The sequence below is a fragment of the Mastomys coucha genome, unplaced genomic scaffold (genome assembly GCF_008632895.1).
Source record: "Mastomys coucha isolate ucsf_1 unplaced genomic scaffold, UCSF_Mcou_1 pScaffold5, whole genome shotgun sequence".
Classification (NCBI taxonomy): Eukaryota; Metazoa; Chordata; class Mammalia; order Rodentia; family Muridae; genus Mastomys; species Mastomys coucha.
Genome location: NW_022196911.1, coordinates 65,795,720 through 65,810,568, shown reverse-complemented (window position 1 = coordinate 65,810,568; position 14,849 = coordinate 65,795,720). Strand labels below are relative to the sequence as shown.

The 14,849-nt window shown below is 45.6% G+C and overlaps 1 protein-coding gene across 1 annotated transcript; it reads right to left on the bottom strand.

Moving 5' to 3' along the window:
- Positions 1-1,280: 1,280 nt before the first annotated feature.
- Tm4sf5 (transmembrane 4 L six family member 5) lies at positions 1,281-7,088 on the bottom strand. The gene is made up of 5 exons (XM_031353835.1): positions 6,915-7,088; positions 2,528-2,608; positions 2,056-2,192; positions 1,643-1,826; positions 1,281-1,550 (listed from the first exon to the last, which is right to left on the bottom strand). Exons 1-5 carry the CDS (start codon positions 7,086-7,088, stop codon positions 1,536-1,538), a joined length of 591 nt encoding a protein of 196 aa, XP_031209695.1. The 3' UTR covers positions 1,281-1,535.
- Between the last annotated feature and the right edge of the window lie 7,761 nt (positions 7,089-14,849).

Genomic DNA, 14,849 nt, shown 5'->3' with positions numbered 1-14,849 from the left:
CTTCTTCTTCTTCTTCTTCTTCTTCTTCTTCTTCTCCTTCTTCTAATAAAACACAGCAATGACTGCTCATAGGTATGACGGAGGAGAAGGTTTATTGTAGATAAAAGGGAGGTGTATGGCCAGAGGCAGGGACATCTGGGAAAGTCCAGAGAGAACATGACCCTGAGCTAGGCTATACGAGGAGCATGGGGAGGGGAGAGCTAGACCAAGAGACCAAGAGGGTAAAGGGTAGACCAAAAAGAAAAAGAAAAAAGAAAAAAGGGGTGGCAGGTAACCAAAATGGCTGGATTATACAGGGAAGGGCAGCTGGGGGAAGGGCAGCCCAACGCTTGGGCTGGAGATGCTTATGGTAAGGAGCAGGGTGTGCCAGCCAGTATCCTGTAACAGGTAGGGACTGAGGGATGCAGGGAGAACCTGCTGGCCAGGTCCACTTTGATATATTAAATAGGCAGCTCAGTTAACCATTTGTCCCCGGTTTGAGACCTAACATTTCCCATCAACTGAAATGATCCTTCACTTCTTTAAAAAGAAATTGCCAATGGCAGATGTAAGAAAAGCAAGACAGAGGCAGACAGACTCACTCTCTGTATAACAGGGAGCTACTAGGAAGTTACAGATTATGTTTGTAGGGGTGTGTATGTGAGGGGGTGGGGGAAGAAGGCGGTGGGGGGTGGGGATTGAAGGGGGGAGTTTGACTACAGCAGGGTGTGTTGTTTTCAGTACCTGAGCATATTTTGTTTCTGCAGATAAAGCAGAAGGGTCAGGCTGGGGCTAAGCTGTTCTTAATGGCTTCCAGCCCTTTGTCCAGCACAGCCTGACTCAATTCCTCATGACCTGAGGCTATTACCTAACAGTGGAAAGTGGGGATTCAGTAGGTAAAGCTGCTTGATGCTAAGTCTGAGGACCTGAGTTTGATCCCCAAACACACATGTATAAGAACCAAATCCTACAAGTTGGTTCTTTCTCTCTCTCTCTCTCTCTCTCTCTCTTTCTCTCTCTCTCTCTCTCTCTCTCTCACACACACACACACACACACACACACACATAAATGCAAAGAAAATTAAATTAAAAATTGCTCATCTTGCCAGGCAGTGGTGGCGCACGCCTTTAATCCCAGCACTTGGGAGGCAGAGGCAGGTGGATTTCTGAGTTTGAGGCCAGCTTGGTCTACAGAGTGAGTTCCAGGACAGCCAGAGCTATACAGAGAAACCCTGTCTCAAAAAACAAAAACAAAAACAAACAAACAAAAATTGCTCATCTTTCATCATTGACACATTAACTTCCTTGAGAGCACAGAATTTTATTTCCAGAACAATAACTATTCTGTTGTTAAGAGAATAACAAGAGGGGGTGGGGGTTGGGAGTGCATTGAGGGTGCACGTTGAAGCCCCAAGCCTAGACACATATCTCTGAAGGCCCATGTACACTCTTTCCAAAGGTTAAACCAGAACCGGGGAAGGGTGTTCCTGGCCAACCAGGGAATGGGTGACCACTCAGATTTCCAGAAATGAGGTATTAGGGGTGGCCTATGGAACTCAGTGAGCTGCGCCCTGCAAGAAAAAAAATAAAGAGTAAAGATGAAGCCAAGAGCAAACAGGATTTCTCAGCCCCTCACCCCCAACTGCACCCCAAGCGGCCCTACCTCCTTTTTCCGGCAATCGCCACACAACACGCCAAAGGTTGCATTCACCAGCTGTATTCCACACAGCACTACTTCCAGACTTGAGGCGACCACCAGAATTGAGAAGAGTGTCACATTCCAGGGTACTATGTGAGGTGGCGCCTCACATAAATTCCAGAGAGTGTCATTTCGCAAGTAAGCGCCTCTGTGGATGGACAGGGTCATTTAAGAGAAACTGCTCACACAGCAGGCCCTACCACCACCTACTGCAAGGATCTACTAAGATCTGTAAAGGGCTGGATGGGCCATTTGGAAGGAACTCTCTAGGAGCTCCGTCTGGTCCACTATTTCTGGACCACGTAGGAAGAGAGCAGGTGGGGAGAGGCACAGAACCGGGGTGGGGGTGGGGGATACAAATACAAAGTAAGACTTACCCGGTTTCTTGGAAGTAGTAGTCCCACTTGTTGCCTATTAAGCATTTGGGTCCGATTCGGAGCCCAGCTCCCGCCACTGACAAGCAGTAGATGGCGCCAAGCACCCCAAAGGCGGAGGAGAAGACGGAGCGCAGCATCTAGACCCGGCATGGAAAGATAAGGTGAGTAGGCCCGCCTCCTCCCTCGGACAGACGCTCATGCCCAATGCCTCCCGCATATTGCCGCGCCCTTGCTCAACCTGTCTAAAATTACACTTGTCTTTAAACCTTGGGTTTGAAGTTAGACGAATTCTAAAAGCCATCTGCCGTGGAGGTTCATGGGGCTTGTTAGCCCTCTCTGGTCAGGTTCATTTGAGACCTGAGAGGGAGGTGGCACCTGAGACCTCCTAGAGGCTGCATGTAGACAATGCTTGACAGTTCTGTGGGGAAGGGATCAGAAACCAAGGCCTAAACTTGTGATTTTTGGTTCTTACCCTGCAGCGGTTGCCACAGCAACCTGCACCGCAGCAGCCCTTTCCCCCTGCCCGGACCGCTGCAATTCCAGGACACAGCACCTGTGGGATGAGAGTTGGTGATAGCAGGTTCTCCTAGGTCCTCAAGACCGGACTTGCTTCATTGTCCATCTCAGGGAAGCCGCCCATGATGCCCTGAGCCCTTTGGACTGTACAACCTTATCTATACTTTTCGGAATCACTGTTGGACTCGAACTTAATGCATAATTATTTCTATGCCTGCCTTATCTCTATCCAGATTATAGCTTCCTGGAGGGTTGGGTTTAATATAGTACAGCTATCTTAGACAGAAGGTCATCAAACATTTGGGTGGGTGGGGGACACTATATATTCTGCACAAATTTTGCCGCATGGTAGGTTCCTATCTGAATGGGAGTCAAGACCTTCATCTGCTCTATGAATTGACTACTTTCTCAGGGTACCAGCTTTGCCACTTGTAAAGTGGATCTGCAAGACCTATCTCAAAAGACCGTTCTCAGCATTTAAGGAGACAGCAGATGATTTTGTCATGGCTGGGTCAGAGAGAATGCCCCATACTGACACACGCCTTCAACGGTACCATTGGATTGTGCTGTTAGAAGATGCGATGAGCAGGCTTGGTGGTCAACTGTGGAAAGATGTGCACAGAGACTGCCTTCGATCTCGCAGGATTTCCTAACAGTCAGTCTTCTGGTCTTTTTCCCCCTTGTGACCTTTATTATGAAGCTCACACCCACCCAGGTAACCACTCACTGGTTACTAGCCACTTCCAGGCACCCAGACAGCCTTGCTAAACCGCCTGGAGGATGTGCTCATTTGAATGTCTTAGTTTTGACAGCCTCAGCAAGTCTCATGCCGCCCTCACAACAGCCTCTGCTTTTTGTTGTTCTTGTCTTTCTTCAGTGGAAAAAATATCCATCAGTTCACCTAGGCTGGGAGGTTTTGACCCTCCTAGAGGGCTGACTTCAAGTCTTCCGTGCTTTCCCTCAATCTAAATCTCTTAGTCCTTTTAACTCCTTCATGCACTCAGCTCCTACTCCCCTTCCAGGGGGAAGATATCCTCTGTCTCTCTAAGAGATCCTCCACACTTTTTTGTCTCCTGATTCCAGACTCCAGCACCCATGCTAACATTGGATTAACATAAGCTCTTTTATCTGCTCAATTCCTTTGAGGCATCTTCAAAGATATTGTAGGCTGATGTGTGTGTGTGTGTGTGTGTGTGTGTGTGTTCCATCCTGTAATCCCAGTCCCAATATACACTGGGATGGGAACTGAGGCTAGCCTGGGCTACATAGCAAGTTCCAGGCTACCATGGACTACATGGTAAGACTCACAAAGACTGAGCTCACAAGGCATTTGAGGCTCCCTTACCCTGCCTCCAACCTCATGTACCACAACAACCCTTGCCCTTGTACCTTAGTTCCCCTACGTCACATTCTTGACTTGCCTTGTATCCATGGAATTCCACAGCTGGCTTCTTTTGTTCTTTTGTCTTATCCTAAGGCTTGAGCCCAAGGGCCTGGTGCACGGTAGCCAACTGTCCATCTCCAGCCCATTTTTCTCTTATATTTCATTAACTTATTTTGAAATAAGGTCTACTATAGCCAAGGCAGGCATTAACTCATGGTCCTCTACCTCCAAAGTGCTTGGATTACAGGCATGTCACTAAACCCAGCTCTCTCCCAGCAATCCCGGAGCCCCGACACTTTTTCTTTTTTCTTTCCTCTCCTCTCATCTTCTTCCCTGCCTTCCCACACCCCACCCCCAAGTTTTCACAATCTAGCACCCAGGAAGGATTTGAACACCAGATCCTCCTGCTTTGGCCTCCTGAGTGCAGGGCTTACATGCATACAGTGCTAGGCCTGGCCTCCACAGCTGACCTGGTCAAGCAAAAACAAGTGTTGGCCAATATGCACAGAACAAGAGGCAGTATTTCATCCTTCTCCAAGGAAGGGACTGAAAGTTTTAGTTCCATCATCAGTTGCAACCTGAGAGAAAGATCTGCTTAGTTCAACCCATTCCTCAGTGCTCTCTTTCTTCTGCCTCATGACAGATCTAAGGACAATATGCCACGTTCTTGCCTTTCTAGTGATGTCACCTATTCAGACAGCTAAAATTGCCTTCCTTTTTTTTTTTTTTTTTTTTTTTGATAGAGCCCCACTGCGTAGCCTCAGCTGGCCTGGGATTAGAGTTTTGTGCCACCATATCTAGCATCTGCAAGTGCTCTTAACCACTAGCCATCTCTCCAGCACTCTTCTTCTTTTAAAAGTTCACCATCACTGTCTTCAGCCACACCAGAAGAAGGCATCAGATCTCATTACAGATGGTTGCGAGCCACCATGTGGTGGCTGGGACTTGAACTCAGATCCTCTGGGAGAGCAGTCAGTGCTCTTAACTGCTGAGCCATCTCTCCAGCCCACTTTTCTTTTAGAGGAAGGGCCTCTGTGTTGCCTCTTACATAGGCTGGCTTAAACTCTCAGTTCTCCTGTAGTCTTCAAACGTCTGAGAGCCAGGTGCAGTTTTGTTAGCTCACAATTCTGGGGCTTTAAGCTCATCCTTGGTTACAGAGTCAGTTCAAGACCTACTGGGTTTCATGTGACCTTGTCTTAAAAACCAAAAAGAAAAAAAAAAAGAGTTGGGCCAGCGATGCATGGCTGCAGTCCCAGCATTTAGGAGGGAAGTGGCTTCCTGGGTTCAAGTCTACTCTCAGCTACATAGTGAGCTCAAGGCAAGGATGATGTGAAACCTTACCCACCCCACCCCCGCAACAAAACAAAACAAAACACAACACAACAAGACAAACATCAACAACAATAACAACAAAAACCGTGTAGGATGTGGTGGCACACATCTGCCTCTGCAGATGGATCTCTGTGAACTTAAGGCCAGTCTGGTCTACATAGTGACGTCTAGGCCAGTTAGAGTCACCCAGTAAGATCCTGTGTCAAAAAAAGCAAAACTGAAACAATGAAAATATACCACCAGAATCCATGCAGGAGGCAGAGAGAAGAAAACATGATGTCAGGGGACAAGGGAAGGAAAGGAGTTGCTATGGGAGAGGTATCTCCCTTCAGCCAGCAGAGGGGACCAAAGTGCAGCTGCTCCCAGAGAAGCTCAACAGCAGGTTGTGTTAAAGGTGGGAAGCCATGCTAGGTAGATCTCTCTCTTTATCCCATGGAGATGATACACTAAGTTAAGCAGCCAAAAGTTCCCCCAAATGGTCAGGCGTGTACTTGAAAGGTTCAGGCAGGAAGAATTCAAGTTCTAGACTGGCCTGGGTTATATGATGATGCCCTGCTGGCCTGACATACAATCAGGATGTTGCTTCTAAGTAAACAAACAAAAAGTAAAAAATGAAAGAGACAATTCCCTAATTGAGAGGGAGTAGGAAGATGGAGAAAATCTAGATTTTTGGGGGGAGGGGGTTTCAAGACAGGGTTTCTCTGTGTAGCCCTGGCTGTCCTGGAACTCACTCTGTAGACCAGGCTGGCCTCGAACTCAGAGATCCGCCTGCCTCTGCCTCCCAAGTGCTGGGATTAAAGGCTGCGCCACCACCGCCCAGCTAGATAGAATATTTGTGTTTCTCTTTTCCTCACTTTTTTTGCTTTTGCTTTTTTAGGAAAAAGTTTTTCTGTGTAGATCTGATTGTCCTGAAACTTGCTCAGTAGACCAGGATAGCCTCGGAGATTCAATTGCCTCTGTTTCTGGAGTGCTGGGACTAAGGGCTTGCACTATCACTCCTGGCACTTCTCTCCCTAGTCTGCAGGAAGACTGGGACATCTATTCTAAATTACCCACCTAGGTCCAGGATTATATCCTTAGCACTTAGTACAGACTGGGGATCCTAGAAGACAGGCTGAGAAGGAATGGCCATGGAAGAGAGGGAAAGCAGCATGGAGCTGGCTGGTGGAGAGCCTAGTCTGAGATATCAGCCTGGGCTGCAGAGGTTGCTCTGGCACCCACCCTTGCTGGTGGGTTATGACATTGCCCAGAAACTTCCCACATTATGAGCCTTTATCCTCATAATGAGGTGGGTTTTTTTGGTTGTTGTTGTTTTGGTTTTTTTTTTGAGCATGGGTTTAGTAGTAGAGGCAAGGAGGGGTACAGAGAACTTACTCCCACCTAGTAGGGAAGGCCTTCCTACCTCTCATTCCTCAGACACTCAGCTCTGGACCCTAGGGCTCCTCCAGGACCCTCTACAGTATGGTTACTGTACGTGAGCAGATGGACAGACCCCTAGTCCCCACCAAGCTCTTGCCATTTCATCCAGAGCAAACAAGTCCCTTCCCCTCTTTTCTTCTCCGTTCTATCCACGGTCCCTTAGCTCGGTACCCAGGTCCCCAGCCGGCTGGTGCTCCAGCATTCTCACCATCAGGCCTCCTCCAATGAAGCCACCCATGAGCCAAACTTGCAAGCTGAGGTTGCCATCCGTCCAGGTGGTCTTCCCATCAGGTACCAGCAGGAGGGCATTGGCCACGATGCAGACCAGGGAGAGAGGGATGAGGGAGAGCCCCAGGCAGCGGGCACACTTTCCAGTACACATGTCTGAGGCTTCAGGAGAGTCAGGAGCAGAGTGAAAGTGAGTGGGAAGTGCCAGGCTCCGGGGGGGAAATCAGGCGGGAGCTCGGAGCAAAGGTCTGAGGAGAGGAGTGGCTGGTAGAATCGCATTGATAAGAGAGAGGCCCTGAGGAAGTGGAGGACCTGCAGCTAGTGAGGCAAAGAGGGGGGTGTGGTAATAGGAGCTGTGGGAGCTGGTTGCACAAGGGAAGGTGACAGGGGTCAGCATCGTCTTCCTTGGTCCGTATACACCTTTCTATAGCTCTTCCTCATCTACTTGAAGACTCAGCCGAACCCTTCACCTCTGGAAGTCTCAAGTTGTTCCATCTGTGAAAAAGGTTGGCTGAAGCTACTTGCCCAGAGAACTGATTGTAAGGATTCAATGGGACAAGTTAGAAAGCCTTGTCAATGAAGAAGTGCAGGACAGGTGTACAGTGGCCTCATGATTTCTGTCCCACGGGAGAAGTTTTTCTTTTCTTTCTTTCTTTCTTTCTTTCTTTCTTTCTTTCTTTCTTTCTTTTCTTTTTTTCAAAACAGGGTTTCTCTGTATAGCCCTGGCTGTCCTGGAACTCACTCTGTAGACCAGGCTGGCCTCGAACTCAGAAATCCACCCACCTCTGCCTCCCAAGTGCTGGGATTAAAGGCATGCGCCGCCGCCACCACCACCCGGTGAGAGGTTTTTCTGTAAAGAAAGCCTACAGTGGAACCAGGCAGGGCTCATACCAGTAACTGAGCTATTCAGAAAGAGTGTGTGTTTGAGGTCCTTCAGGGTGTACTGGTTGGTTTTGTGTGTCACCTTGACACAAGTTAGAGTCATCAGAGAGGAAGAACTTGAGGCAATGCCTCCATGAGATCCATTTTCTCAATTAGTGATCAGTGGGGAAGGGCCCAGCTCCTGGTAGGTGATGCCATCTCTGGGTTGATGATCCTAGGTTCTAGGAAAAAAGCAGGCTGAGCTAGTCATGAGAAGCAAGCCAGTAAGCATGACCATGGCCTCTGCATCAGCTCCTGCTTCCAGAATCCTGCCCTGCCTGAGTTCCTGTCCTGACTTCTCACAATGGTGGACCATGATCTGGAAGTGTAAGTTGAATAAATCCTTTCCTCCATGTTGAAGCCTGCTCCTTTTTAGCATAACTGCAGCCATTTTGTATTCAGTCTTCATTTTGCTCATAAGATGAAATTAAGTTCAGGTTCTCAGACTTCACTTTCCACAAGTAGTTATCCATAGCTGACACTGAAGAATGCTACTAATAAGCCAAAAAGTTAAGGTTACTCTGGGCGGCGGTGGCACACGCCTTCAATCCCAGCACTTGGGAGGCAGAGGCAGGCAGATTTCTGAGTTCAAGGCCAGCCTGGTCTGCAGAGTGAGTTCCAGGACAGCCAGGGCTATACAGAAAAACCCTGTCTCGAAAACAACAACAACAACAAAAAAGAAAGAAAGAAAGAAAGAAAGAAAGAAAATAAAAGAAAAAAGTTATGGTTACAATATTTATGCTGTTATCTCAATGTACTAGAACTCCCCAGCTGACGACCTGTGACTCTCCTCTTACTTCACCTGGGACCAATTAGCTTAAAGGTTTGCTAATAATACTCTGTCTAGTTAGCCAAAAGAGGGGTGCCACTTCACTGCTTGCTTTTAAACTTTTGTGCCTGGTATTTTTTTTCTATAAAAAGCCTGCCCTGAGGACAGACTGGCACCTCAATTAGGCTTCCAAGTCCTTTTTGTGGTCCTGAACATTCAGTCTCGAGGTATGCATTCAATAAATCATTCTTATTTAACTTAGATGGACATTCGTGTGGTTTATGTGATTCCTGAACCCTAACACTCCCCAACTTCCTTTTTGGCCATGGTGTTTCTTTGAAGCAATAGAAACCCTAACTAAGACACCGAGTTACTTTACAAGGCTTTATCTGAAAAAACAAAAAAACAAAAAAGGATGTTGATGATTTCTTATTTATTTCTGTCTTTACAAATTCTTTTGATTTGGTTTGGTTTTTCACGACAGGGTTTCTCTGTGTAGCCCTGACTGGTCTGGAACTCACTCTAGACCAGGCTGGCCTCAAACTCAGAAATCCATCTGCCTCTGCCTCCCAAGTGCTGGGATTAAAGGCATGTGCCACCACTGCCCAGCTCTTAAATTTTGTCCCTGCACCCTTTTCTGTTTCTCAGAGTGGACTCCATCTCTGGTGATTGAGTGATGGCTGTATGAACCAAGATGGTCCTATTTTCTTTCTATTTAATTTCAGTTTTATGTGTGTGAGTATTTTGCCTGAATGTATATCTGTGAAGCACTTGTGTGCCTCCGGTCTGCAAAAGCCAGAGGAGGAAATTAGATCCCATAGGACTGAAGTTACAGGTGATTTAACATGTGGGTGTTTGCTCCTTTTCTTACTTTCTCTCTTTCATCCTTTTCTCTCTCTCTTTCTTTCTCTCTCTCTTTCTTTTGTTCTTTCTTTCTGTCTGTCTGCCTTCCTTTCTTCTTCTCCTTCTCCTTCTCCTGATCCTCCTTCTTCTCCTCCTTCTTGGCACAGATGTATGTAGGCACAGATGGCCTGGAACTTGCTATGTAGACCAGGCTGGCCTCACACTCACAAAGATCCACCTGCCTCTGCCTTTTGAGTGTTGGGGTTAAAGGTGTGCGCCACAATGCTTAGCTCCCATTTTCACTTGGTTTTTTTCTTATTCTGAGACCAAAGAAGTTCAGGTTTTGTTGAGGTGCTGAAGGTGCTGGGAACCTGTTGTCATTGTGGGAGAAGGCCAGCCTGTAGGAATGTGAAATATAGAGGAAAGAGAAGAGAAAACTAGACAGTGTAAGTCACTCTGAACCCAAACATACAGCCCTGTCTGGTCATCCCTTGGAATGTTTGATTATGTAAACTGGTTTGAGATGTATTTCTATAACTCTAGTATAAGGAATCTATTTTATTTTATTTTTGGCTTTTTGAGGCAATGTTGTACTATGGGGATCAGACTGGTCTCAAATTCATTATCCTCCTGCCTCAGTATCATGAGGACGGGGAATATAGGCAATGTACCACTGTCCCCAGTGAAGGAATCATTCTTTAAAAGGTTTGTTTATATTTCATGCATATGAGTGCTTTGCATGCCATGCATGTGACATACTGTGTTCATGCAGTATTGGAAGAGGCCAGAAGAAAGTATCAAATCCTCTGGAATCGGAGTTACAGCATCCATGTGAATGCTGGGAACTTAACTATTGAGTCATCTCTCCAGTCCCTGGAATCACTTTAGATAGAGGAATTCCTTAAGCCTTTGCTTCCTGGTGCTGGAGAGCTCATGGATTTCACAGTTTCAGGACTAAGTCCCAGATTGCACCCTTGAGGGATTCACGCATGCTTGGGTAGCACATAGTCATGCCATAGAGAGAGGTTGCAGGAAATACCACAGGACCTCACAAGAGCTGTTGATGACAGTGTCACAGGGAACCAGGTAACTGTGTGTCTAATCAGGAGCCTCTGTTGAATCTCCTGCCCCCAAACCCCTGTAGACATGTGGGAAATGGAAAAAACTAGGTGCCTCTCAAAACTAAAGGGCAGAATCTTGGAGGAATCCCTGTTACCTGTAAGAAAGACGGAGAAACAGCAATGAAGTATTTACCAAATGAGCAGACGCCTGAAAAAGAAAAGTACTTTGAACTTTCCCTATCTGCTCCAGCTGTTTGTCTCTGACTCATGAACAATGACAGGGTCATTGATATTTGGCATTGCTTCCATTTGCTTGTTTTATGCTTTAACAATGTTTCCGGGGCAGAAGGCCAGAGGTAACAGTGCCTGTCAATTTCAGCATTCAGGAGTCAGAGGCAGCATTCTTACAAGTTTGAGACCAGCCTGAGCTACTTAGTAACTTCCCAGCTGGTTAGGGTTATATAGTGAGAGCTTGTCTCAAAGTAAACACAACTGAAAACAAAATTTCTAGAGTGAAGGACGTGGGAAGGGCAGTGAGGAAGTGAATCCATTGGCACAAGGTATGGAGCCAGGAATGTGTGAAAATATCACAATTAAAACCACTACTTGTTATATCAGCTTAACATTTTAAAAATTTATTTCCATGGTGCTTCTGATCTTCTCTGTCATTTTCTTTCCAGGTTTTCATTCTCTTGTGCCTTGGGAGGGCTATTTTAGAGCTGAAACAGTGGTTATTTTTCAATGCTGTGCACCATCCTTTAACTTGTCATTCTGCCTCTCTCTCTGAAAAACCTCAGAGCTCCTCCCTTTGCAGCCTTCTCTGAGGGGTTTCGAACTGATGGCTTACCATGCTTAGAACAACCGGACCTTGTGAACTTCTGTAAAAAGGAAACACCTTGATCTGATTTCTCAGCCCTCTGTCTACTGATGTCTTCTGAGGGGTTTGTGGCCCCTCATGCTAGAATGCACCTCTACTACACAGATAGAATGGAAAGCAGGCAGAATCAACAAGATCTTAGCACCAACGTACATAAAACAGAAATACATCTTTTTTTTTTTTTTTTCAAGACAGGGTTTCTCTGTGTAGACCAGGCTGGCCTCGAACTCAGAAATCTGCCTCCCTCTGCCTCCCAACTGCTGGAATTAAAGGCATGTGCCACCACTGCCCAGCCAGAAATACATCTTTTAAGAAGTTAAAACAAAAAAGCACTGTCTGGTGCCACCTGGAACTGTCATTGTCACCAGAGGAACATGCTGGGCCACCCACCGATTTAAAAAAAAAAAGTGTCAGATACAAGGGAAAAGCCTCCGTTTGATGCCAATTTAGATCAGCTGTTCTCTAGCCAACGCTGATATGTGTGAGTGAAATAAATGTTTATATTTATATGCCATGAACACTTTGGGTTTTTATTTTATTAATTTTTTTTTGTGTGTAGGTGTAAGTATGAGTGCTAGTGTGCCATCATACACTTGTGGAGGACAGATGACAACCTCTGGTGTCATCCCTCGTTGCTAGCCTTGTTTCAGGCACAGTCTCTGCTTTTTTACCACACATGCCAGGCTAGCTGGCCCATGGACATCTGAAGACCCTTCTGTCTTCATTTTCTATTTGCTATAGGAGCACTGGGGTCACAGGGGTGCACTGCCACATCTGGCTCCACATCTGGCTTCTATGTGGGTTCTGGGATTTGAACTTAGATCTTTTGAACTTGCACAGCAAGCCCTGTACCCACTGAGCAAACTCTTCAGCAATCCCTGTGGGGAAAAATGACCACTAATTTACTATGTAGCTGAGTATGACATTGAATTCTTTTCTTTTTTAAACAAATAAAATACTTTACTTAAAGCACATTTCTCTCATGAAGATTATTTTCTTCAAAGACAAAGGAAATATTCCTCATTTATTTCCTACAATTTTTTTTTCATCTTGCCAGTAGCAAGCCATGTTGCTGTAAAGCTGGGTTTGATCATTAACAAGCCTAATTATGTCAACAAAACTACTGATACTGGCCAGAACTATAATTTCAATAGATAATTTTACTCATAGCTGAGTCATTATACACTATCAGATGACAAAATTAAGTCTAGAATATGACAGCTGGCATAACTGCCCATTGTCATGGATTTTCACTTAAGTTTCATATTTATGATACAGAATAAAAGGTAGAATGTGCAGGGCAGTGGTGGCACACACCTTTAATCTCAGCACTTGGGAGGCAGAGGCAGGCGGATATCTGAGTTTGAGGCCAGCCTGGTCTACAGAGTGAGTTCCAGGGCAGCCAGAGCTACACAGAGAAACCCTGTCTCGAAAAACCAAAAGAAGAAAAAAAAAAAAGGAGGTAGAATGCAGTCTTAGGAACTCAGGATGTCTTTTTTTTTTTTTTTTTTTTTTTTTTTTTTTTTTTTTTTTTTAGGTGCTTGCGCTTTTTATTCCAATTGTATAAAAATGAGATGTCTTGTTGTAAACAGTACTTTTGGTACCTAATAAACAATCGTGCTGTCCAGTAAGACAGTGTGGCCACTAGGTGGCGTTTTCATTGCTGTTGCAATTTTAGACCAAGCTGGCCAGAAACTCAGGGCTCCTTCCTAGGTGCTGAGATTAAAGTCACACACCACCAGGTCCAGCTCATGTTATGAATTTTAGTGAGTATGTGTCTGTGCACACATGTATCCCACATGTGTGTGGGAATGTGTGTGAAGATCAGAGGACAATCTTCATGTCATCCTCAGGGACACTGTTTATCTCCTTTGAGACAAGGTCTCTCACTGGCTTGGAGATCGTTAATTAGACTAGGCTAGACCAGAAGGCCAGTGGCCCTCAGGGAACTACTTCATCATTGCTGCAATTATAAGCAGAAACCAACATGACCAGAATTTTATTTATTTATTTATTTTTTGTTTTGTTTTGTTTTGTTTTGTTTTGTTTTGAGACAGGGTTTCTCTGTGTAGCCCTGGCTGGAACTCTGTAGACCAGGCTGGCCTCGAACTCAGAAATCTGCCTACCTCTGCCTCCCAAGTGCTGGGATTAAAGGTGTGTACCACCACCACCTGGCGTGAATGAATGTCTTAATGCTCACAAGGCAAGAACGTTAGACACTAAGCCATCTCTCCAGCCCCTTCATTGTGTTATGTTCCTCTCTCTGTGTCTTTCTCCCTCCCTCCTTTCCTTTTTCTCTATCCCTCTCCTTCTTTGCCCCTGCTCCTGTGTGTGTGTGTGTGTGTGTGTGTGTGTGTGTGTGTATGTGTGTTTGTGAGAGGCCTCATAGGTATTAGGCAAGTGCTTAGTCAAGAGCTCAGCCACTGAGTCACACTGCTCATCTTATTTCAAGCAACTCTCTGTGGATGACATAACATTAATAAAGCATTACCAAAACACTGTTGAGATTTGAAAACATTTCCTCAAATACAGGAGAGATCGCAATATCCCAAAGTGAATTCTGGAAACAATTACTGTAGGGTTCAGGAATACTTTGGGGAAGGGCTTTGGGGAAGGTACTAGAATTATGGAGGTAGGAGCTAGAAAGAATGGGCTGAAGTGAAAAGGCTCTGGCCTGAGGTTGAAGGATGGACCTTGTGAAAAACTAATATGCATAAAAGAGATACAGCATTGAGAGCTGGAGAGATGGCTCAGAGTTTAAGAGCACTGGCTGTTCTTGTAGAGGTCCTGAGTTTAATTCCCAGCACCCACATGGCAGTTTACAGTGGTCTGTAGCTCCAGTTCCCAGGGTATCTAATACCTTTACACAGACACACATGCAGACAAAACAACAATGCACATTAAAAATAATTAAATAAATCATTAAAAAAACATAAGACCACACAGAAGGATCAAAGAACAGGCTTGCGACTAAGGAGAGTGAGTGAGGAGGGATGAATGAGGAGGGACGAATTTGAGAAAACTCTCAGATTTAGATATAACAAAGACACAACAAAGCAAAGTAGTGTCCCAGCACCCAGAATGGTTAAAGAGTGGCCATTTGTGATAGCTGGAGTTTGTGAGCCTGAGATACAGTGCTAGCCTAGCACAAGGGAAGCCTGGGCTTATTCTATAACTGGGTTCTCATCCTTTGAATGCTGTGACCCTTTAATACAATTCCTCATGTTATGTGTGCACTTCCAAGCTTACCACTGTCTGCGGTCATGCAACCATGTGAGAGACCAGAACTCGTTTCTGAGAATGCTTAGGTTTGGGAACACCACGGTGTCTCCTCCACTTGTGGGAAATGATCTTAACTCACCAAGTGATGAAATGAAGTCAACCCTCCAAATAGGGAAGTTTAGTCACAAGCCTAAATAATTTTTGTAAACATGGTTTTTCACT

Excerpts from the sequence above, each read along its gene's own strand:
- Tm4sf5 (XM_031353835.1), bottom strand. The coding sequence starts at position 7,088 with ATGTGTACTGGAAAGTGTGCCCGCTGCCTGGGGCTCTCCCTCATCCCT. Across the intron at positions 2,609-6,914 it reads TCATTGGAGGAGGCCTGATG|GTGCTGTGTCCTGGAATTGC; the intron begins GTGAGAATGCTG and ends CTCATCCCACAG. Across the intron at positions 1,827-2,055 it reads TACTACTTCCAAGAAACCGG|AGGCGCTTACTTGCGAAATG; the intron begins GTAAGTCTTACT and ends GTCCATCCACAG.